The sequence below is a fragment of the Diadema antillarum genome, unplaced genomic scaffold (assembly GCF_040938485.1).
Source record: "Diadema antillarum isolate AM-2024a unplaced genomic scaffold, OU_Dant_1.0 scf00000202, whole genome shotgun sequence".
Classification (NCBI taxonomy): domain Eukaryota; kingdom Metazoa; phylum Echinodermata; class Echinoidea; order Diadematoida; family Diadematidae; genus Diadema; species Diadema antillarum.
The window spans coordinates 7,849-26,060 of NW_027271091.1; the positions used below are offsets into that span (position 1 = coordinate 7,849).

General features: G+C 37.9%; 1 protein-coding gene across 1 annotated transcript; it reads right to left on the reverse strand.

The window, feature by feature from the left end:
* Nucleotides 1-601: 601 nt before the first annotated feature.
* LOC139723921 (octopamine receptor beta-2R-like) lies at nt 602-10,869 on the reverse strand (the record flags this gene model as incomplete). The annotated part of the gene is made up of 4 exons (XM_071635125.1): nt 602-828; nt 3,187-3,841; nt 6,490-6,748; nt 10,820-10,869. Coding segments are annotated over 4 exons (1,191 nt in total), but the record flags the coding sequence as incomplete, so codon positions are not given.
* Between the last annotated feature and the right edge of the window lie 7,343 nt (nt 10,870-18,212).

Below are 18,212 nucleotides of genomic sequence, written 5' to 3' on the forward strand. Positions count from 1 at the left end.
TGGGAGTCATGAGTTTTGGCCTAGTTTGAGACAGGCTCTGTCGGATCTCTTCGTTTTGTGCAATCATTTTAAGAGCTTCAACATTTAGATTAAACATTTTATTTACCTCGAAATGTCTGGAAAGATTATCATGATGATTATGTAATAAATGTATGGAAATCATGTATCTATTGATAATTGTGAAGTGAATTAATCATGCAAGTGAATAGATAATACTTAAAGTGTTAAATGCATAGTTAGGTAATGTATCTATATACTATTATCAATAAATGAGTATAGGCGAATATCATTAAGTCGTTCAAATGATGAATGAAGCGTCAATTCAATTCAATTCAATTCAATGTTTTATTTCATTTTTCGACAAAAAAAAAGATATGAACATCACTTTTTTGATAACAGAAATTAAGGTGCGTAAAGTATAACATGAAAGAATGTATATACAATAATTGTACCACCTTATAATAATTATACACTATCATATAACTAACCCCCCCCCCCCAAAAAAAAAAATAATGATAACAATAACAGCTTCAACAATAACAACTTGCTTTAAGAGTTGAGGATGATGTTCTCGCTGGCTGAATCCAAGTGTTCACTTTGTTCACCGATTGGTGTACCTGTCCATCGTCCTACGGATCAACGAGCGCAGTCTCTGGCGAACGCGGCGATTCATGAACGCGTAAATGATGGGATCAAGGGAGGAGTTGGAGTAGCCGAACCACATGCTGACCACGCCCTCCCAGTGGGCGGGGTTTGTGGGGTTGAAGCAGTAATGAACAACAAAGTAAGGACACCAACAAACAACGGTGGTCAGCACAAGTAGAACTCCTGCAGGATTACGCAACAAGAGAAGAAAGTAAAACCGTTTAAATGTGTGTGTGTGTGTGTGTGTGTGTGTGTGTGTGTTAGTGTGTGTGGGTGTGTGTTTATTCCGGGGCAGCACCTTCGGTGTTTTGACAGATCTGTCAGAGGAACTGCCAATATAATTACCCTATAGCATTGTCAGGTTTAGGGAGGCTACTTATGATATAGGCCTAATATCTGGGTCGAAGGGTCATCGTGAATAAAGCATTTTTTTTTTTTTTTTTCACAGGACGTATAAGCACATGACGGAATTCGAACCCGAGAACTCCGTTTAAGACATTAAGAGGCCGCATATGATTGCTTGAGAAAATGTTAAAGGGAAACAATCTATGATCAAAGAGGGCAGTATTGCATGTTCGTTAATTGATCCTGGCTGGTTAGGACTATTACATAACGATTCTCCTCAAAATTTTGCAGGTTACATTGATAGCTATAGTCGCAGAAATGATTTAATATTATTGGCATGTAAGTACGTTTACCTATATGTATTTTTACTTGTTACTGTAGTCGATTGATCTAAAACTAAAAATTTCGATTTACATGAGATCAATGTTGTTGTTGTTAATTTAAAGAAAGAAAGAAGAGAGAGAAAAATGGGGCCCTATACAAATAATTTGCCCCACACAGCACTTAACATAAAACAAACATTATAAATTTTATAAAGATAAAATTATAAACAAGAATATTAAATATACCAAGTCTCAACGAGGGAGCTCATATCGTCTCCACGAGGGAGCTCATATCGTCTCCACAAAGGAGCTCATTAAGTCTCCACTGTATAGGGAGCTCATACTATTATGATATTGATGAATACCTCATATTCTTCAAGCATACTCAAATAACTACATAATACACGCGCCCGTGTACCGCACACTTACTCACCCACATGCACACACACACACACGCACACACACACACACACACACACCTCCAACCACGCACACACATACTAATATCAGGGGTAAACCCAAAGTAATATACAGTATCTAAATAAAGCACACACATGATGATATGATTTACAGAATAGATAAGATAACTATAGCTGGATCATTTTTTTTTCGAGATCAATGTGATCAAATCAGTCCAGCAGGCAGGCAGCTATCATAATATGAATCGTAAAGAGTGCCCTCTTGAGTCCCGGGTATGTGGGCCTTTAACATGTTTAGAACTACATATCCTACAGTGAGTGACAACTTGCTCCTACGTCCTTGTGAATTGAGCGTCCACTCTGCTATAAAATCTATAGGCCTACTTCAGGGGGGCATTTCATGAACCGTTTTGGTCGGATATTTTTCTGACAAACTGTTACAAGTTACTGAAATCCTTGCATCTGATTGGCTTAGAGCAAATTTGTCCGACAACTTTGTCGGACAAAAAGCTTCATGAAATGCTCCCCAGAACTCTCCTGTGCACCAAAGCTGGAAGGTATAGGTGATATCTCCGCTCCCAAATATGCAAACACATACACACACACGCACGCAAACACACACATAAAAGATGCCTAGATGTGCATTTGTGCCAGGCCTACACCATTGTAAACATATTACAAACGTTTAGGGATTTGGGTGTGTTTGGATGCTTTCACATGCATATACCAATTAGCTCATTATGCTTTACTATGTTATTTAAGACACTAGTACCCTTTTATATGAAATAGGTGTCCTAAGATAAATCCTCATTATATCAAACCCTTGAAAAGTGACGTTATCCGTGTCTTCAGGTTTCCTGGATTCATAGTATGATTATGTTTGAAATAAGCCTAATAAAAAGTTGCCCAATGTTGCCAAGGTGGCAACCAAGCTAAATTTACTTCAATTTCCATCTAGAACACGAATCAGAGACAAAACAAAATAACAACTTGTACTTCAGAAGTTTTTTAGGCTATGAACATGGTATATGAGATCGTCTACGACGCTAACAGCTCATTTCTTCAAGAGAGAGAGAGAAAAAAAATCTGCCCATGTTATGTATCATCGTGTAGGCCTATCTTCACAAATACATAAGCAACCATAGCAAGGAGTTGTCACAAAGGATGTAACATAATGATAACTCCTTGACTTCAGTAAAGACTGGTCAACCTCTCTTGGAGAAGACTGTCCCAAGGGCGGATCCAAGACTTCTGTAAAAGGGGGGTTAACTAATATTTCTGATGCCACTTCGGGGTTTCATGTCATTCTTTTCCTATTATTTCTTTTGTTTTTAACGAACAATAAAGGAGGGCGTAAGCCGGTTGCGCCCCCCCCCCCCCCCCTGGAACCGCCACTGCTGTCCAGCACCCTTTCTGCCATAAGCACACACTCACACACAAGCACACCCATCTACCTGTCAATGCGACTCTTTTGTCAGCTCTGAGCCTCCGTCGTCTCAGCTGCAAGTGCCGTTTCTTCCGCTTTGACTGATGTTTGCAGACAGCCTCCTGCTCCGGCGGCTCTTCAAGGGGTAAACTCAGGGTACCATCGCTTGAATCGTCCTTGGCAGACACTCCACGTCTATCCGTATCACCCTGAAGACACGACACTGTACTCTCCCCGCCTTCAAGCTTGCCGAATTGTGTCTCCGCAACGAGGGTGGTGCCAAAGCCGCAAGCGACAGTTGTCTCGTTGTCCATCTTAGGGGGTCTCTTCATGAGGAGCTCTTGTCGTCTGATAGTCCGGAAGACGGCGACGTAACAGATGAGCATGACGGGAAGGACGATGCCGTAGAGGAAAACGAACATGATGACGTAATAGGGACAGTCCCATCTGGGAGAACAGTGGTGCGTGTCGGAGAGATACTCGTACTTGGATAGAGACTGGGCGGCTGGAGGGACGGCTACGAAAAGGGGCACTATCCAGCAAACTACGAGGAAGACGACTGTTCGGAGTCTAGTCGGCGGGAATCTGACCGACCACACGATTGTCAAGTATCGATCGATCGATATCATCAGAATCGTCAGGAAATTGCCAAACTTGAAGAAAGTGGCGCAGAACCCGTTAATCTGTCACAGATATAAAAGATCATTCCAGAAGAGCTCAAGTATAGTTTAAAGACATGCCTTAGAATACCGATGATTTTAACCAATAACAACGACGATATTTAATCACCATTACTGTTACTAGTACTTACTGATTTTACAGTCACACCTGTATAGTCCATGGGCCAAGACCCGAAAAATGGGTTGTTGGTACCACCCGAGGTGGCAAAACCTTTTTGGTGTCATTTTGTTTGTCGGACATAGATACGCTTATCAAGCTATGATAGCATTTCCAAATGAGTAGCTTAGTCATAACAAATTGATTTTTAACCAATTTGGTCACGTTTTTATATCCCTATACTTCTGAATCGAAACTAACCGCTATATACAAATACGAGCACTGCCTTCTGTATGTCCACAGGTGTTCTGTTGTAAACGCGGTGCGCTTAGTCTTTATTCAAGGCAGCGAAGGGAATATCCAAAGGGTTATGATGTCCACAGCTGTCACGCGGTGCGCTTAGTCTTTATCTAGAACAATGAACCGTTATCATATCTAAAGTTCCTAATAAAAGGGATTATCTATACTGTTTTTATACCACCCTCTCAACAAATACATCAGTTTTAAACAAAAATCACTCTGTTCATTTACAACATTATTAATTATAATGTATCGTAGTGTACCGGTACATTGTTTTTGCATAATCTTTCATTGTTGGATGGAAATAAAGCGACATTGGCGTGGTATTAGCGTTTTCACCGTAGCGTTTTCACCGGAAAATGATAAATAATTGAAAAATACGCTAAAATTCACGAGAAATTGCTTTGTTGTTGTTGTTGTTTTTAGATAAAGGGATATACACTGTATTATAAGCTTTGGATATTCCCTTCGCCGTCTTGAATACTAGACTAAGCGCTGAGGACATCAGAACCCTTAGATACTCCCTTCGCTGCCTTGAATAAAGACTAAGCGCGCCGCGTTTACAACAGAACACCTGTGAACATACAGAAGACATTGCTCTTTTTTGTATAGCGGTTGGTCTCGATTCATAAGTACAGGGATATAACAACGAGACCAAATTGGTTTAAAATTCATTTATTATGACTAAGCTACTCATTTGGAAATGCTATCGTAGCTTGATAAGCATATCTATGCCCGACAAAGAAAATGACACCAAAAAAGGTATTGCCACCTCAGATGGTATACCAATATCTGGCCCGGCCCATGGACTAATATACTTTAAGTATAATCATGCGATGAACACCACACAATACTTTGTACATTCCGTAAACTTTATCATATTCTCGACATTCTTGCATGTTTCGTCATTTTTCGTCATTGACTTATTATTGTACTAAATGCTTATATTTGGAACCTACATTACATCACACAAGCTTTGCTTTTTAGTAGGTTCCTCATATTACACATCACTTCACATGTCCTTTATACATTTGTGCAATTTTGTTTCAAATTTACTGTTGTGTTCAACATTTTTTTTTAATCAAATGGAACATAAAACTTGTATGAAATGTGGAATGTGGGACATGAATATAAAAAAAAATGTCTTTACAGCCACCTGTGTAAAGCGGCCGTCTGCTGTACACGGCCACAAAAAAAAAAGATCCCTCTGAGAGAAAACGGCATGTTAATGACCCTATCTATAGCGTTCACCTGTTTATGAAGGTCACTTTTTTCGTCACCCTTAGATGGCCGCTGTAGGCAGGTTTTGAATGCAGTATTATTTGTTCATCGTACAATTTCAACCAGATACATGCATTTACATTAGCATTCATGAAATAAGATAATCAATTCTAATATCGGACAGATCAGCATTGGGTATCCCAGTGTGTAATCAAATAAATTGTAATCGTTGAATTTCTTTCCATCTTTATTTCTCTGGGATTGATTTCATATAGGCCTAATACTGCTATAAATCATGCCAAGGATTGAGACAAAAAATAACTTCAGAATTTAAACACAACAGATTATCCCCTTCTCTTCTCTGAAAGGTCCAGATTGTAATAGTATGATCTTTATCCATTCCTGATCACTCTGATAGTAATAATGAAATAACAGTTGGAGTAATGAGATAATGATAATCAAAACTGCTTCAGTTAGGAAGGATCGTCTATTCAAAATGATCTTAATCCCTGTTCCTTCATTGGGCCTGCCGTTGTCGTTATCCTACATCGTCTCATACAATGCCATACCCATTTCTATTTTTATGTTAAGTTAGATACAATATGTCATATTTATACTGCTAGAATGTCTGCACCAACCCGCAGATTTCAAACAAGACAAATAGATAGGTAGACTAATAAATGAAGGAAATAATACAGTACACCCGCTTTATAACGAACAAGGTTATAACGAAATTCTGGTTTTAAAAAAAAGAAGAAATTAAAGCCGCAGCATTATCGGCTTTATATTCTATTTTATTTTATTTTATTTTATTTTATTTTATTTTACTTTTAGTGTTTGTTTGTTCGGTTACAACGAAATTTCGATATAACGAAAGAAAACTGCCGGTCCCGAGGACTTCGTAATAACGCGAGCCCACTGTATACCCATACTAGGAAACGAATACATCGCAAAATGGAAAAAAAAATGAATAAAGAGAATAAATATACGGATAAGAAAATACATGAACTACCAAGGCAAACTTCGGGCTCACCGTACACATGACCTTGTTATTGCGGAGAAAGTGTCCGTTGTCGTACACGGACCAGATGGAAAACGTCATACTGGTGACCACCACACCGAGGTCCATGCAGATCAAGGTGAAAATGAGAGCGCTGTGGAGGTTCGACCTCAACCGCTTGTCTCTCACCATGATCGCCATCGCCAACAAGTTCGCTGCGAAGGCTACTACAATGATTACGGCCAGCGTCAGCCCTTCGAGGACGGCCGCTGCCGACCTCGGCCCGTGGTCGTTCGGAGGCCATTGATACGTCGTCATACTTGCATTCGCGAATGCAGTAGTTACCCGCATTCTCACCGTGGTTTGAAACTCCTTCAAGTTTGATGATGAGTGAACGAAGTTTGTTCTTTTCAGGACCAAGATGTTTATGGCTACTGGGCTTTGCCTTTACAGTTTTAGGCTTAAATACAATCAAATGGGGGGCAGCTGCACTTCTTGGTTTGTATTAACACAAAGTCTTGTGGAGACTTCGTCACTTTCATTTCTTTACAATTCTAAAGCTAAAAGCAGGATCCATTTCAAGTTTGATAATGTGTGAACGAAGTTTGTTCTTTTCAGGACAAAGATGTTTATGGCTACTGGGCTTTGCTTTACAGTTTTAGGATTAAACTCAAAGGGGGCAGCTGTACTTGTTCGTTTGTATTAACGCTAAGTCTTGTAGAAACTACGTCACTTTCATTTCTTTACAATTCTAACTCTAAAAGCAGGATCCATTTCCTCTTCTTGGAATTGGAATCATTCTTATCTTTGTGTGGTTTTAACCGTCATTATTTCAGTTTCTAGACATAATTTCCCATGTCCTCAAGAAGGGGATTTTTTTAATTACGTTTTGTTGATGAAGGAGATTGAACACGGTTAGGAGAAGGGAGGAGGAGGCGGAGGAGGAAGAAGAGGAAGAAGAAGAGGAGGAGGGGGAGAAGCTAGGGCACAAGGCTTCTTAAAGCTTTTTTAGGTTTCATGTAGTTCCCACTATAATGATTTTATGAGAGGACGACATTGCCACTGTTTCCACCACTGAGAAAGGAATAACGAGACACTCATTTTGGCAGTTCTTTCTTAAAAATCGGACAATCCGTTCAAAAGTTGTTAACTTCTAAGATTTTGGTTTATTCCAAACGATGGGATAAGTCATGACAAATACTACCCTCCGTGCTTTGTGGAGGAGTCATGTCAAGGGTTATTCATTTTTATTGTCTAGATAATGATTGTCGATATAATGCTGTGTGAAATTGTGTTCCCACTCGGCCGAGTTGTAATTGAAGCCGAGCGATAGTGGGCTAGTGCGAGCTTGAACTCGAGTGAACTCTCGTCAAAACGGCTTATATTTTATGAGGGTTACGCGAGTGATCTACTACGATGAACCTAGCGCGATGCGACTCACACTGAGCTTAGTGTGAGTTGCGATGACCAATGTACGACTTGCACCGACCTCACAAAGAATACTCATTAAGTTCTCGTTAAGAGCTTTGTACGAGTTCCATCCGATCAAGGCGTAAAAAATGCAACGCTTTTGGCGCTCTCCAACTGGGTTGTGGTTTGAATCAGTATATAGTGCGTCTGCCTCCGGAACAAAAGGACCCGGGTTCGATTCCCAAGTCTTGCCATATGCACGTATCCCCTCTAATTTAATGGCATTGCGTGAAGCGCAAGGATTAAGACCTATGAACCAGACTTGCTTGTTTACTTTCTATGGTATGTGCAGAAAACATTAAGAAAGTTAACCTATGAACAAGTATACATAATGAAATGTGATTATTCGCAATCAATTTTATTGGCAGTATTCATCTCATGTAAAGAAGAAGGGAAATTCCCTACAAACAATCCCCAAAAGAATGATTAAAATTAGATAGCTTAGCAGTTTTCCAGAATGATACGAAAGCATCACAATTGAGTACTGCGACGGTAATTTTACCTTACCTAATCATCTGCACACGATACTACAGCATATCAAAAATGGTATGAATGTGTTAAATCTACAACACGTTGTTAACTATTCATACATTGAATGTAATCTACGTTACGAATCTGTCATGTGCTTGTCATTAAGATGATATGACATTGTTTTAAGAGGGGACCAATCGGATGCAGGGGGGCTATTTGACGCCAATAATGTGAGAAAAATGTAAGATCTGTATATTTCAGAATTGTTTCATGGAAAAAACGGGGAGGGTTAAACTCATTTTAGTTTATCTGAACGTGAACGGTAAAGGTGGTAAGAAATCTAATGCTGTATGCAAAATAGATTGTAAGAAAAATGAGACTCAAGTATGTTAATTTTTCGGACTCATAATGGCCCCATTATGTATCAGAGATTATTAAAAAAAAACCAGCACATTTGGAGAATGCCAAAAAACATCTGATAGACATAGGCTTCAATTTATATATTAGTGGTCCCATATGTCATGCATTATGTTGCGAAATTTATTTATATAGCAATCTGTGTTTTGTCTTTAATCAACGTGCAGTTTGCCCGGTGTGAGTGCTTTCTTACGAGTTCATTGAAGTAAGAAGGTAAAATTTCCTTCAATACGAAATAGAATAATATTCCCACTTATCGATTTCCGGTCTTTTACCATTTGTTTCTGATAAATTGTACAACATTCTAGATTTGCACTTCGATTCCAAGTTGTCATGTGTAACAGACATAAAAAGTAAATAGGAATTACGAACCATAATAAATTGTAGATGTGCTTCATACGTGTACATGTTTTGTTTGTTCGTTTGTTTGTGTATTGCTTTGTTATTGCTGTTGTTAATTTGTGTTTGTTTGTTTGTTTGTTTATTTGTTTGTATGTATGTTTGTTTGTGTTACAAATATACAATGTAAATGCATATAAATGATTTCCGGGATAATGTTGTGTTATATCACTGTGTAAAACCGTATTCACCTTTTCCATTTCAATTTCCTGCTGCTTAATTCGTATTTCACTTAAAAAAAAAAGCATAATAGTCTGAAAATCTCCAAGGGTGAAATGTCGCCCCCGACGGTCACGAGTTGAAGATGATCACACTTCAATCTCATCGACTTTGTGAACTCTCGATCGCTCTCGAATCGTAACCTACATAGGACAGGGAACTCTCATCGTCTTGTTAGGTGATCCGAGTATCCTCTCGGATCACCTATTGTATCTGTACGGATTCTTTAGGTGATCCGAGTATCCTCTCGGATCACCTATTGTATCTGTACGGATTCTTTCTTCTTCTTCTTCTTCTTTATTTCTTTCTCCTCAAATCTTGTGCAGCGGTTAACTCAAAAAGTCCCCCACCTATCACTTTCAAACTTATACCATGTATGTATCATGTCCTAAGGACGACAGATCTAGTGTATCAATGTGATCAGTTGACCGTGACGTCATTATGACGTCATTATCTGAAATCACGTTTACATCAATATCTCATTAATGGAACGGAATTTTTGAATGAAATTAAGATATCATATAGTTCAAGTCAAGGTCTATTGATATATTTCATAAAATTTGGTCACGTTCATAGTAAACGAGCGCGTACGCGCGCGTTGAAATTTAAACATGCTCTAATCAACCTCAAAATTGTTTTGCACACGTTTCAGGTCATTTACAGCATTTCAAAAAAAATCGACGGACGCGTACGCGCGCGCGCATATACGCACGCACAGCTCATATGCAATAGAAATTTCCCGTTTTATCGCACGGATCGAATGTCTGAAATGTCAAGGAATATTTCTACCAAGTTTCAAGTCGATCCGACTCAATATAACGTCATACGGGCCAATCAAAGTTTAAATTCCGCGCGCGCGTCAATGGCGATATACAGTGCAACTATGCCAAAAAACCGCCAATTTTAAATCCGATTTTACTCGTCAGGATGGACGGTGACCCCCCATTTTCTTTACATATTTTGAAAGCTGATGAGTTGTACATGTCATTTCATGGGGTGGTAATGCTGACAAAATGATCAAAAGATATCAAATTTCTTAATAAAGTAAAAAAGTGAATTTTCAAAATGACGTCATCAAATTTCAAGTTTATTCAAGCGTATCTCACTAGTCCTTTGTCAATTTTCACCCAGATTTCAGTATATTATAGCTTATTTAATGTTCTTACAAACACAAAATTACAAAGTTTTGATTGGATAACGGTATCACCTCGTAAAAATGGATTGAAAGTAATCTTGTCAAATTTGACCAGTTTACGTGTTATCTCTACGGGAGTGCAGTTTTTCTGGAAATGAAAATTGACATGACTATCTTTATCGAGCACTAGCTCACTTACCCTTCGGTAAATTTCTCCCAGATTTTAATATGTTGTAGCTTAGACTTTACGCTACCGTAAGTGTGCCCTTCGTTTTTTCATACGCTGTCGGGATCACGTCAAAGATTTTGGTTGAAATTCAAGCTTATCTTCGATGTATTGAGATATTTCTTTCTTTCTGCAACTTTCTTTGCAATAACTCAAGAAAAACGGCCTCTATCACTTCCATATTTTGCACATGTTAAGTTCATGTCACGTAAATTATTTCATAAAATAACAACTACTTGATCAGACACCATCTTGGGTATGTAAATTAGGGTCAAAGGTCATAGTGTTTCATCCTGTATCTTAGTGAATACCTGTACTATCTTTCCCATATTTTGCACACGCAAAGACCATGTTACAAGGATCATTTCACAAAATAACTACTTTTTACTCAGATGCCATCTTGTCTGTGCAAATTGAGGTCAAAGGTCATATGTACTTCTTTTGTATCTTCGTTATGACGTGTTATCTCTATGGGAGGGAATTTTTTTAAATGTGAAAATTGACATGATTGTCTTTATCGAGCACTAGCTCACTTACCCTTCGGTGAATTTCTCCCAGATTTTAATATGTTGTAGCTGAGACTTTACGCTACCATAACTGTGCCCTTCGTTTTTTCATACGTTGTCGGCATCACGATAAAAAAAACTTGGTCGAAATTAAAGCTTATCTTCTATGTATTGAGATATTTCTTTCTTTCTGCAACTTCCTTTGCAATAACTCAAGAAAAACACGCCCTATCACCCCACATGTTTAGTTCATGTCACGTACATTATTTAATGAGATAACAACTACTAGATCGGACATCTTGGATATGTAAATTAGGGTCAAAGGTCATAAATGTTTCATCTTGTATCTTGGTGAATACCTGTCCTTATATCTTTCCCATATTTTTCACACGTATAGACGATGTCGCGAGAATCATTTCACAAAATAACCACTATTTCATCAGATGCAATCTTGGGAGTGCAAAGGTGGGTCAAAAGTCATATGTACTTGTTGCTGTTTCTTTGTTATAGTGTATGCAGAATTTGGTACCAAACATGGCAGATATGACTCCCTTTGCTAAATGAGAATGCAAACACCACACGGCCAATGTCTCTAAACACAGATGGAACTTGTATGGTCATGCCTATTGCAATCAGGACTCGAATCATCGATTAAACAAAAATCGGATCACCTTAATTTGTCAGTGATGACAAATTACAATCTCTAGTTAGGTGATCCGAGTATCCTCTCGGATCACCTTCTGTATCTGTACGGATTCTTTGTTTTTTAGGTGATCCGAGTATCCTCTCGGATCACCTATTGTATCTGTACGGATTCTTTCTTCTTCTTCTTCTTCTTCTTCTTTATTTCTTTCTCCTCAAATCTTGTGCAGCGGTTAACTCAAAAAGTCCCCTACCTATCACTTTCAAACTTATACCATATATGTATCATGTCCTAAGGACGACAGATCTAGTGTATCAATGTGATCAGTTAACCGTGACGTCATTATGACGTCATTATCTGAAATCACGTTTACATCAATATCTCATTAATGGAACGGAATTTTTGAATGAAATTAAGACATCATATAGTTCAAGTCAAGGTCTATTTATATAATTCATAAAATTTAGTCACGTTCATAGTAAACGAGCGCGTACGCGCGCGTTGAAATTCTAACATGCTCTAATCAACCTCAAAATTGTTTTGCACACGTTTCAGGTCATTTACAGCATTTCAAAAAAAAATCGACCGACGCGTACGCGCGCGCGCATATACGCACGCACAGCTCATATGCAATATAAATTTCCCATTTTATCGCACGGATCGAATGTCTGAAATGTCAAGGAATATTTCTACCAAGTTTCAAGTCGATCCGACTCAATATGACGTCATACGGGCCCGTCAAAGTTGAAATTCCGCGCGCGCGTCAATGGCGATATACAGTGCAACTATGCCAAAAAACTGCCAATTTTCAATCCGATTTTACTCGTCAGGATGGACGGTGACCCCGCATTTTCTTTACATATTTTGAAAGCTGATGAGTTGTACATGTCATTTCATTGGATGGCAATGCTGACAAAATGATTAAAAGATATCAAATTTCTTAATAAAGTAAAAAAAGTGAATTTTCAAAATGACGTCATCAAATTTGAAGTTCACTCGACCATATCTCACTAGTCCTTTGTCAATTTTCACCCAGATTTCGGTATGTTGTAGCTTATTTAATGTTCTTACAAACATATATTTGCAATATTTTGATTGGATGACGGTATCACCTCGTAAAAATGGATTGAAAGTAATCTTGTCAAATTTGACCAGTTTACGTGTTATCTCTACGGGAGTGCAGTTTTTCTGGAAATGAAAATTGACATGACTATCTTTATCGAGCACTAGCTCACTTACCCTTCGGTAAATTTCTCCCAGATTTAAATATGTTGTAGCTGAGACTTTACGCTACCGTAAGTGTGCCCTTCGTTTTTTCATACGATGTCGGAATCACGTCACAAATTTTGGTTGAAATTCAGGCTTATCTTCGATGTATTGAGATATTTCTTTCTTTCTGCAACTTTCTTTGCAATAACTCAAGAAAAACACGCCCTATCACTTCCATATTTTGCACATGTTTAGTTCATGTCACGAACATTATTTCATAAAATAACAACTACTTGATCAGACACCATCTTGGGTATGTAAATTAGGGTCAAAGGTCATAAGTGTTTCATCCTGTATCTTAGTGAATACCTGTCCTATCTTTCCCATATTTTGCAAACGCAAAGACCATGTTACAAGGATCATTTCACAAAATAACCACTTTTTACTCAGATACCATCTTGTCTGTGCAAATTGAGGTCAAAGGTCATATGTACCTCTTTTTGTATCTTCGTTATGACGTGTTATCTCTATGGGAGGGAATTTTTTTAAATGTGAAAATTGACATGATTGTCTTTATCGAGCACTAGCTCACTTATCCTTCGGTGAATTTCTCTTAGATTTTAATATGTTGTAGTTGAGACTTTGCGCTATCGATAACTTCGATTTCGTTTTTTCATACGATGTCGGGATCACGATAAAAAACTTGGTTGAAATTAAAGCTTATCTTCTATGTATTGAGATATTTCTTTCTTTCTGCAACTTTCTTTGCAATAACTCAAGAAAAACACGCCTTATCAGCCCCATATTCTGCACATGTTTAGTTCATGTCACGTACATTATTTCATAAAATAACAACTACTTGATCGGACAACATCTTGGGTATGTAAATTAGGGTCAAAGGTCATAAATGTTTCATCTTGTATCTTGGCGAATACCTGTCCTATCTTTTCCATATTTTGCACACGTATAGACGATGTCGCAAGAATCATTTCACAAAATAACCACTTTTTCCTCAGATGCCATCTTGGGAGTGTAAAGGTGGGTCAAAGGTCATATGTATTTGTTGTTGTATCTTCGTTATCTAGTGTATACGGAATTTGGTACCAAAGATGGCAGATATGACTCCCTTTTCTAAACGAGAATTCAAACATCACACGGCCAACGTTTTTAACAACAGACGAAACCTGTATGGTCATGCCTATTGCGATCAGGACTCGAATCATTGATGAAAAAAAAAATCGGATCACCTTAATTTGTCAGTAATGACAAATTACAATCTCTAGTCTTCTTTTTAGGTGATCCGAGTATCCTCTCGGATCACCTTCTGTATCTGTACGGATTCTTTGTTAGGTGATCCGAGTATCCTCTCGGATCACCTTCTGTATCTGTACGGAATCTTTCTTTCTTTGTTTCTGGACAAAATTTGTGCAGAGGTTAGCTCAGAAAGTGCATTGCCTTTCAATGTCAAACTTATACCATATATGTATCGTCTCCCAAAGACGGCAATCGAACTAAAATCATGGTGATCAGTCGACCGTGACGTCACTATGACGTCATTATATGAAAACACATTCTCAATCATATCTCATTAATGGAATGGATTTTTTCAATGAAATTTACGTCACATATATTTCAGGTCAGGTGCATTCTACTCATATTCTCAAAATTCATCTATACCTTAAAACGTGCGCGTACGCGCGCGTTGAAATATTTGTATGCTCAAATCGAGCTCAAATTTTTTTTGCACACGTTTCAGACCATTTGGAGCATTTTTTGAAAAATTGAAAAATTTGGACGGACGCGTACGCGCGCGCTCATATACGCACGCACAGCTCATATGCAATAGAAATTTCCCGTTTTTTCACACTTATCGGCTGCCTGAAATGTCAAGGAATATGTCTACCAAGTTTCAAGTCAATCCGACTCAATATGACGTCATACGGGGCCGTCAAAGTTGAAATTCCGCGCGCGCGTCAATGGCGATATACAGTGCAACTATGCCAAAAAAATGACAATCTTAAATCCGATTTTACTCGTCAGGATGGACGGTGACCCCCCATTTTCTGTACATATTTTGAAAGCTGATGAGTTGTACATGTCATTTCATGGGGTGGCAATGCTGACAAAATGATTAAAAGATATCAAATTTCTTAATAAAGTAAAAAAAGTAAATTTTCAAAATGACGTCATCAAATTTCAAGTTCATTCGAGCGTATCTCACTAGTCCTTTGTCAATTTTCACCCAGATTTCAGTATGAGGTAGCTTATTTAATGTTCTTTGAAACATGAAATTACAATAATTTGATTGGATAACGGTATCACCTCGTAAAAATGGATTGAAAGTAATCTTGTCAAATTTGACCAGTTTACGTGTTATCTCTATGGGAGTGCAGTTTTTCTGGAAATGAAAATTGACATGACTATCTTTATCGAGCACTAGCTCACTTACCCTTCGGTAAATTTCTCCCAGATTTTAATATGTTGTAGCTGAGACTTTACCCTACCGTAAATGTGCCCTTTGTTTTTTCATACGATGTCGGAATCACGTCAAAAAATTGGGTTGAAATTCAGGCTTATCTTCGATGTATTGAGATATTTCTTTCTTTCTGCAACTTTCTTTGCAATAACTCAAGAAAAACGGCCTCTATCACTTCTATATTTTGCACATGTTTAGTTCATGTCACGTACATTATTTCCTAAAATAACAACTACTTGATCGGACACCATCTTGGGTATGTAAAGTAGGGTCAAAGGTCATAAGTGTTTCACCCTGTATCTTAGTGAATACATGTCCTATCTTTCCCATATTTTGCACACGCAAAGACCATGTTACAAGGATCATTTCACAAAATAACCACTTTTTACTCAGATGCCATCTTGTCGTTGCAAATTGAGGTCAAAGGTCATATGTACTACTTTTTGTATCTTCGTTATGACGTGTTATCTCTATGGGAGGGAATTTTCTTTAATGTGAAAATTGACATGATTGTCTTTATCGAGCACTAGCTCACTTACCCTTCGGTGAATTTCTCCCAGATTTTAATATGTTGTAGCTGAGACTTTGCGCTATCGTTTCATTAGGTGATCCGAGTATCCTTCGGATCACCTTCTGTATCTGTACGGATTCTTTCTTCTTCTTTGTTTCTTTATTTCTCCGCAAAAGTTGTGCAGAGGTTAGCTCAGAAAGTCCGCTGCCTATCAATTTCAAAATTATACCATGTATGCATCATGTCCCAAAGACGACAAATCTAATGTATCATTGTGATCAGTCGACCGTGACGTCACTATGACGTCATTATATGAAAACACATTCTCAATAATATCTCATTAATGGAATGAAACTTTCCAATGAAATTTACGTCACACATATTTCATATTATGCGCATTCTACTCATGTTCTCAAAATTCATATTTTCTCTTAAAACGTGCGCGTACGCGCGCGTTGAAATATTTGTATGCTCAAATCGAGCTTAAATTTTTTTTGCACACGTTTCAGACCATTTGGAGCATTTTTTGAAAAATTGAAAAAATCGGACGGACGCGTACGCGCGCGCGCATATACGCACGCACAGCTCATGTGCAATTGAAATTTCCAGTTTTTTCACTTTGATCGGATGTCTGAAATGTTAAGGAATATTTATACCAAGTTTCAAATCAATGCGACTCAATATGACGTCATACGGGCCCGTCAAAGTTGAAATTCCGCGCGCGCGTCAATGGCGATATACAGTGCAACTATGCCAAAAAACTGCTAATTTTAAATTCGATTTCACTCGTCAGGATGGACGGTGACCCCCCATTTTCTTTACATATTTTAAAACCTGATGACTTGTACATGTCATTTCATGGGGTGGCAATGCTGACAAAATGATTAAAAGATAGCAAATTTCTTAATAAAGTAAAAAAAGTAAATTTTCAAAATGACGTCATCAAATTTCAAGTTCATTCGAGCGTATCTCACTAGTCCTTTGTCAATTTTCACCCAGATTTCATTATGTTGTAGCTTATCTAATGTTCTTTCAAACATAACATTACAAAATTTTGATCGCATAACGGTATCACCTCGTAAAAATGGATTGAAAGTAACCTTGTCAAATTTGACCAGTTTACGTGTTATCTCTATGGGAGAGCAGTTTTTCTGGAAATGAAAATTGACATGACTATCTTTATCGAGCACTAGCTCACTTACCCTTCGATAAATTTCTCCCAGATTTTGATATGTTGTAGCTGAGACTTTACACTACCGTAAGTGTGCCCTTTGTTTTTTCATACGATGTCGGGTTCACGTCAAAAATTTTGGTTGAAATTCAGGCTTATCTTCGATGTATTGAGATATTTCTTTCTTTCTGCAACTTTCTTTGCAATAACTCAAGAAAAACACGCCCTATCACTTCTATATTTTGCACATGTTTAGTTCATGTCACGTACATTATTTCATAAAATAACAACTACTTGATCGGACACCATCTTGGGTATGTAAATTAGGGTCAAAGGTCATAAGTGTTTCATCCTGTATCTTAGTGAATACATGTCCTATCTTTCCCAAATTTTGCAAACGCAAAGACCATGTTACAAGGATCATTTCACAAAATAACCACTTTTTACTCAGATGCCATCTTGTCTGTGCAAATTGAGGTCAAAGGTCATATGTACTTCTTTTTGTATCTTCGTTATGACGTGTTATCTCTATGGGAGGGAATTTTTTTTAATGTGAAAATTGACATGATTGTCTTTATCGAGCACTAGCTCACTTACCCTTCGGTGAATTTCTCCCAGATTTTAATATGTTGTAGCTGAGACTTTGCGCTATCGTTAATTTGATTTCGTTTTTTCATACGATGTCGGGATCACGATAAAAAACTTGGTTGAAATTAAAGCTTATCTTCTATGTATTGAGATATTTCTTTCTTTCTGCAACTTTCTTTGCAATATCAAGAAAAACACGCCCTATCACCCCCATATTCTGCACATGTTTAGTTCATGTCACGTACATTTATTTCATAAAATAACAACTTCTTGATCGGACAACATCTTGGGTATGTAAATTAGGGTCAAAGGTCA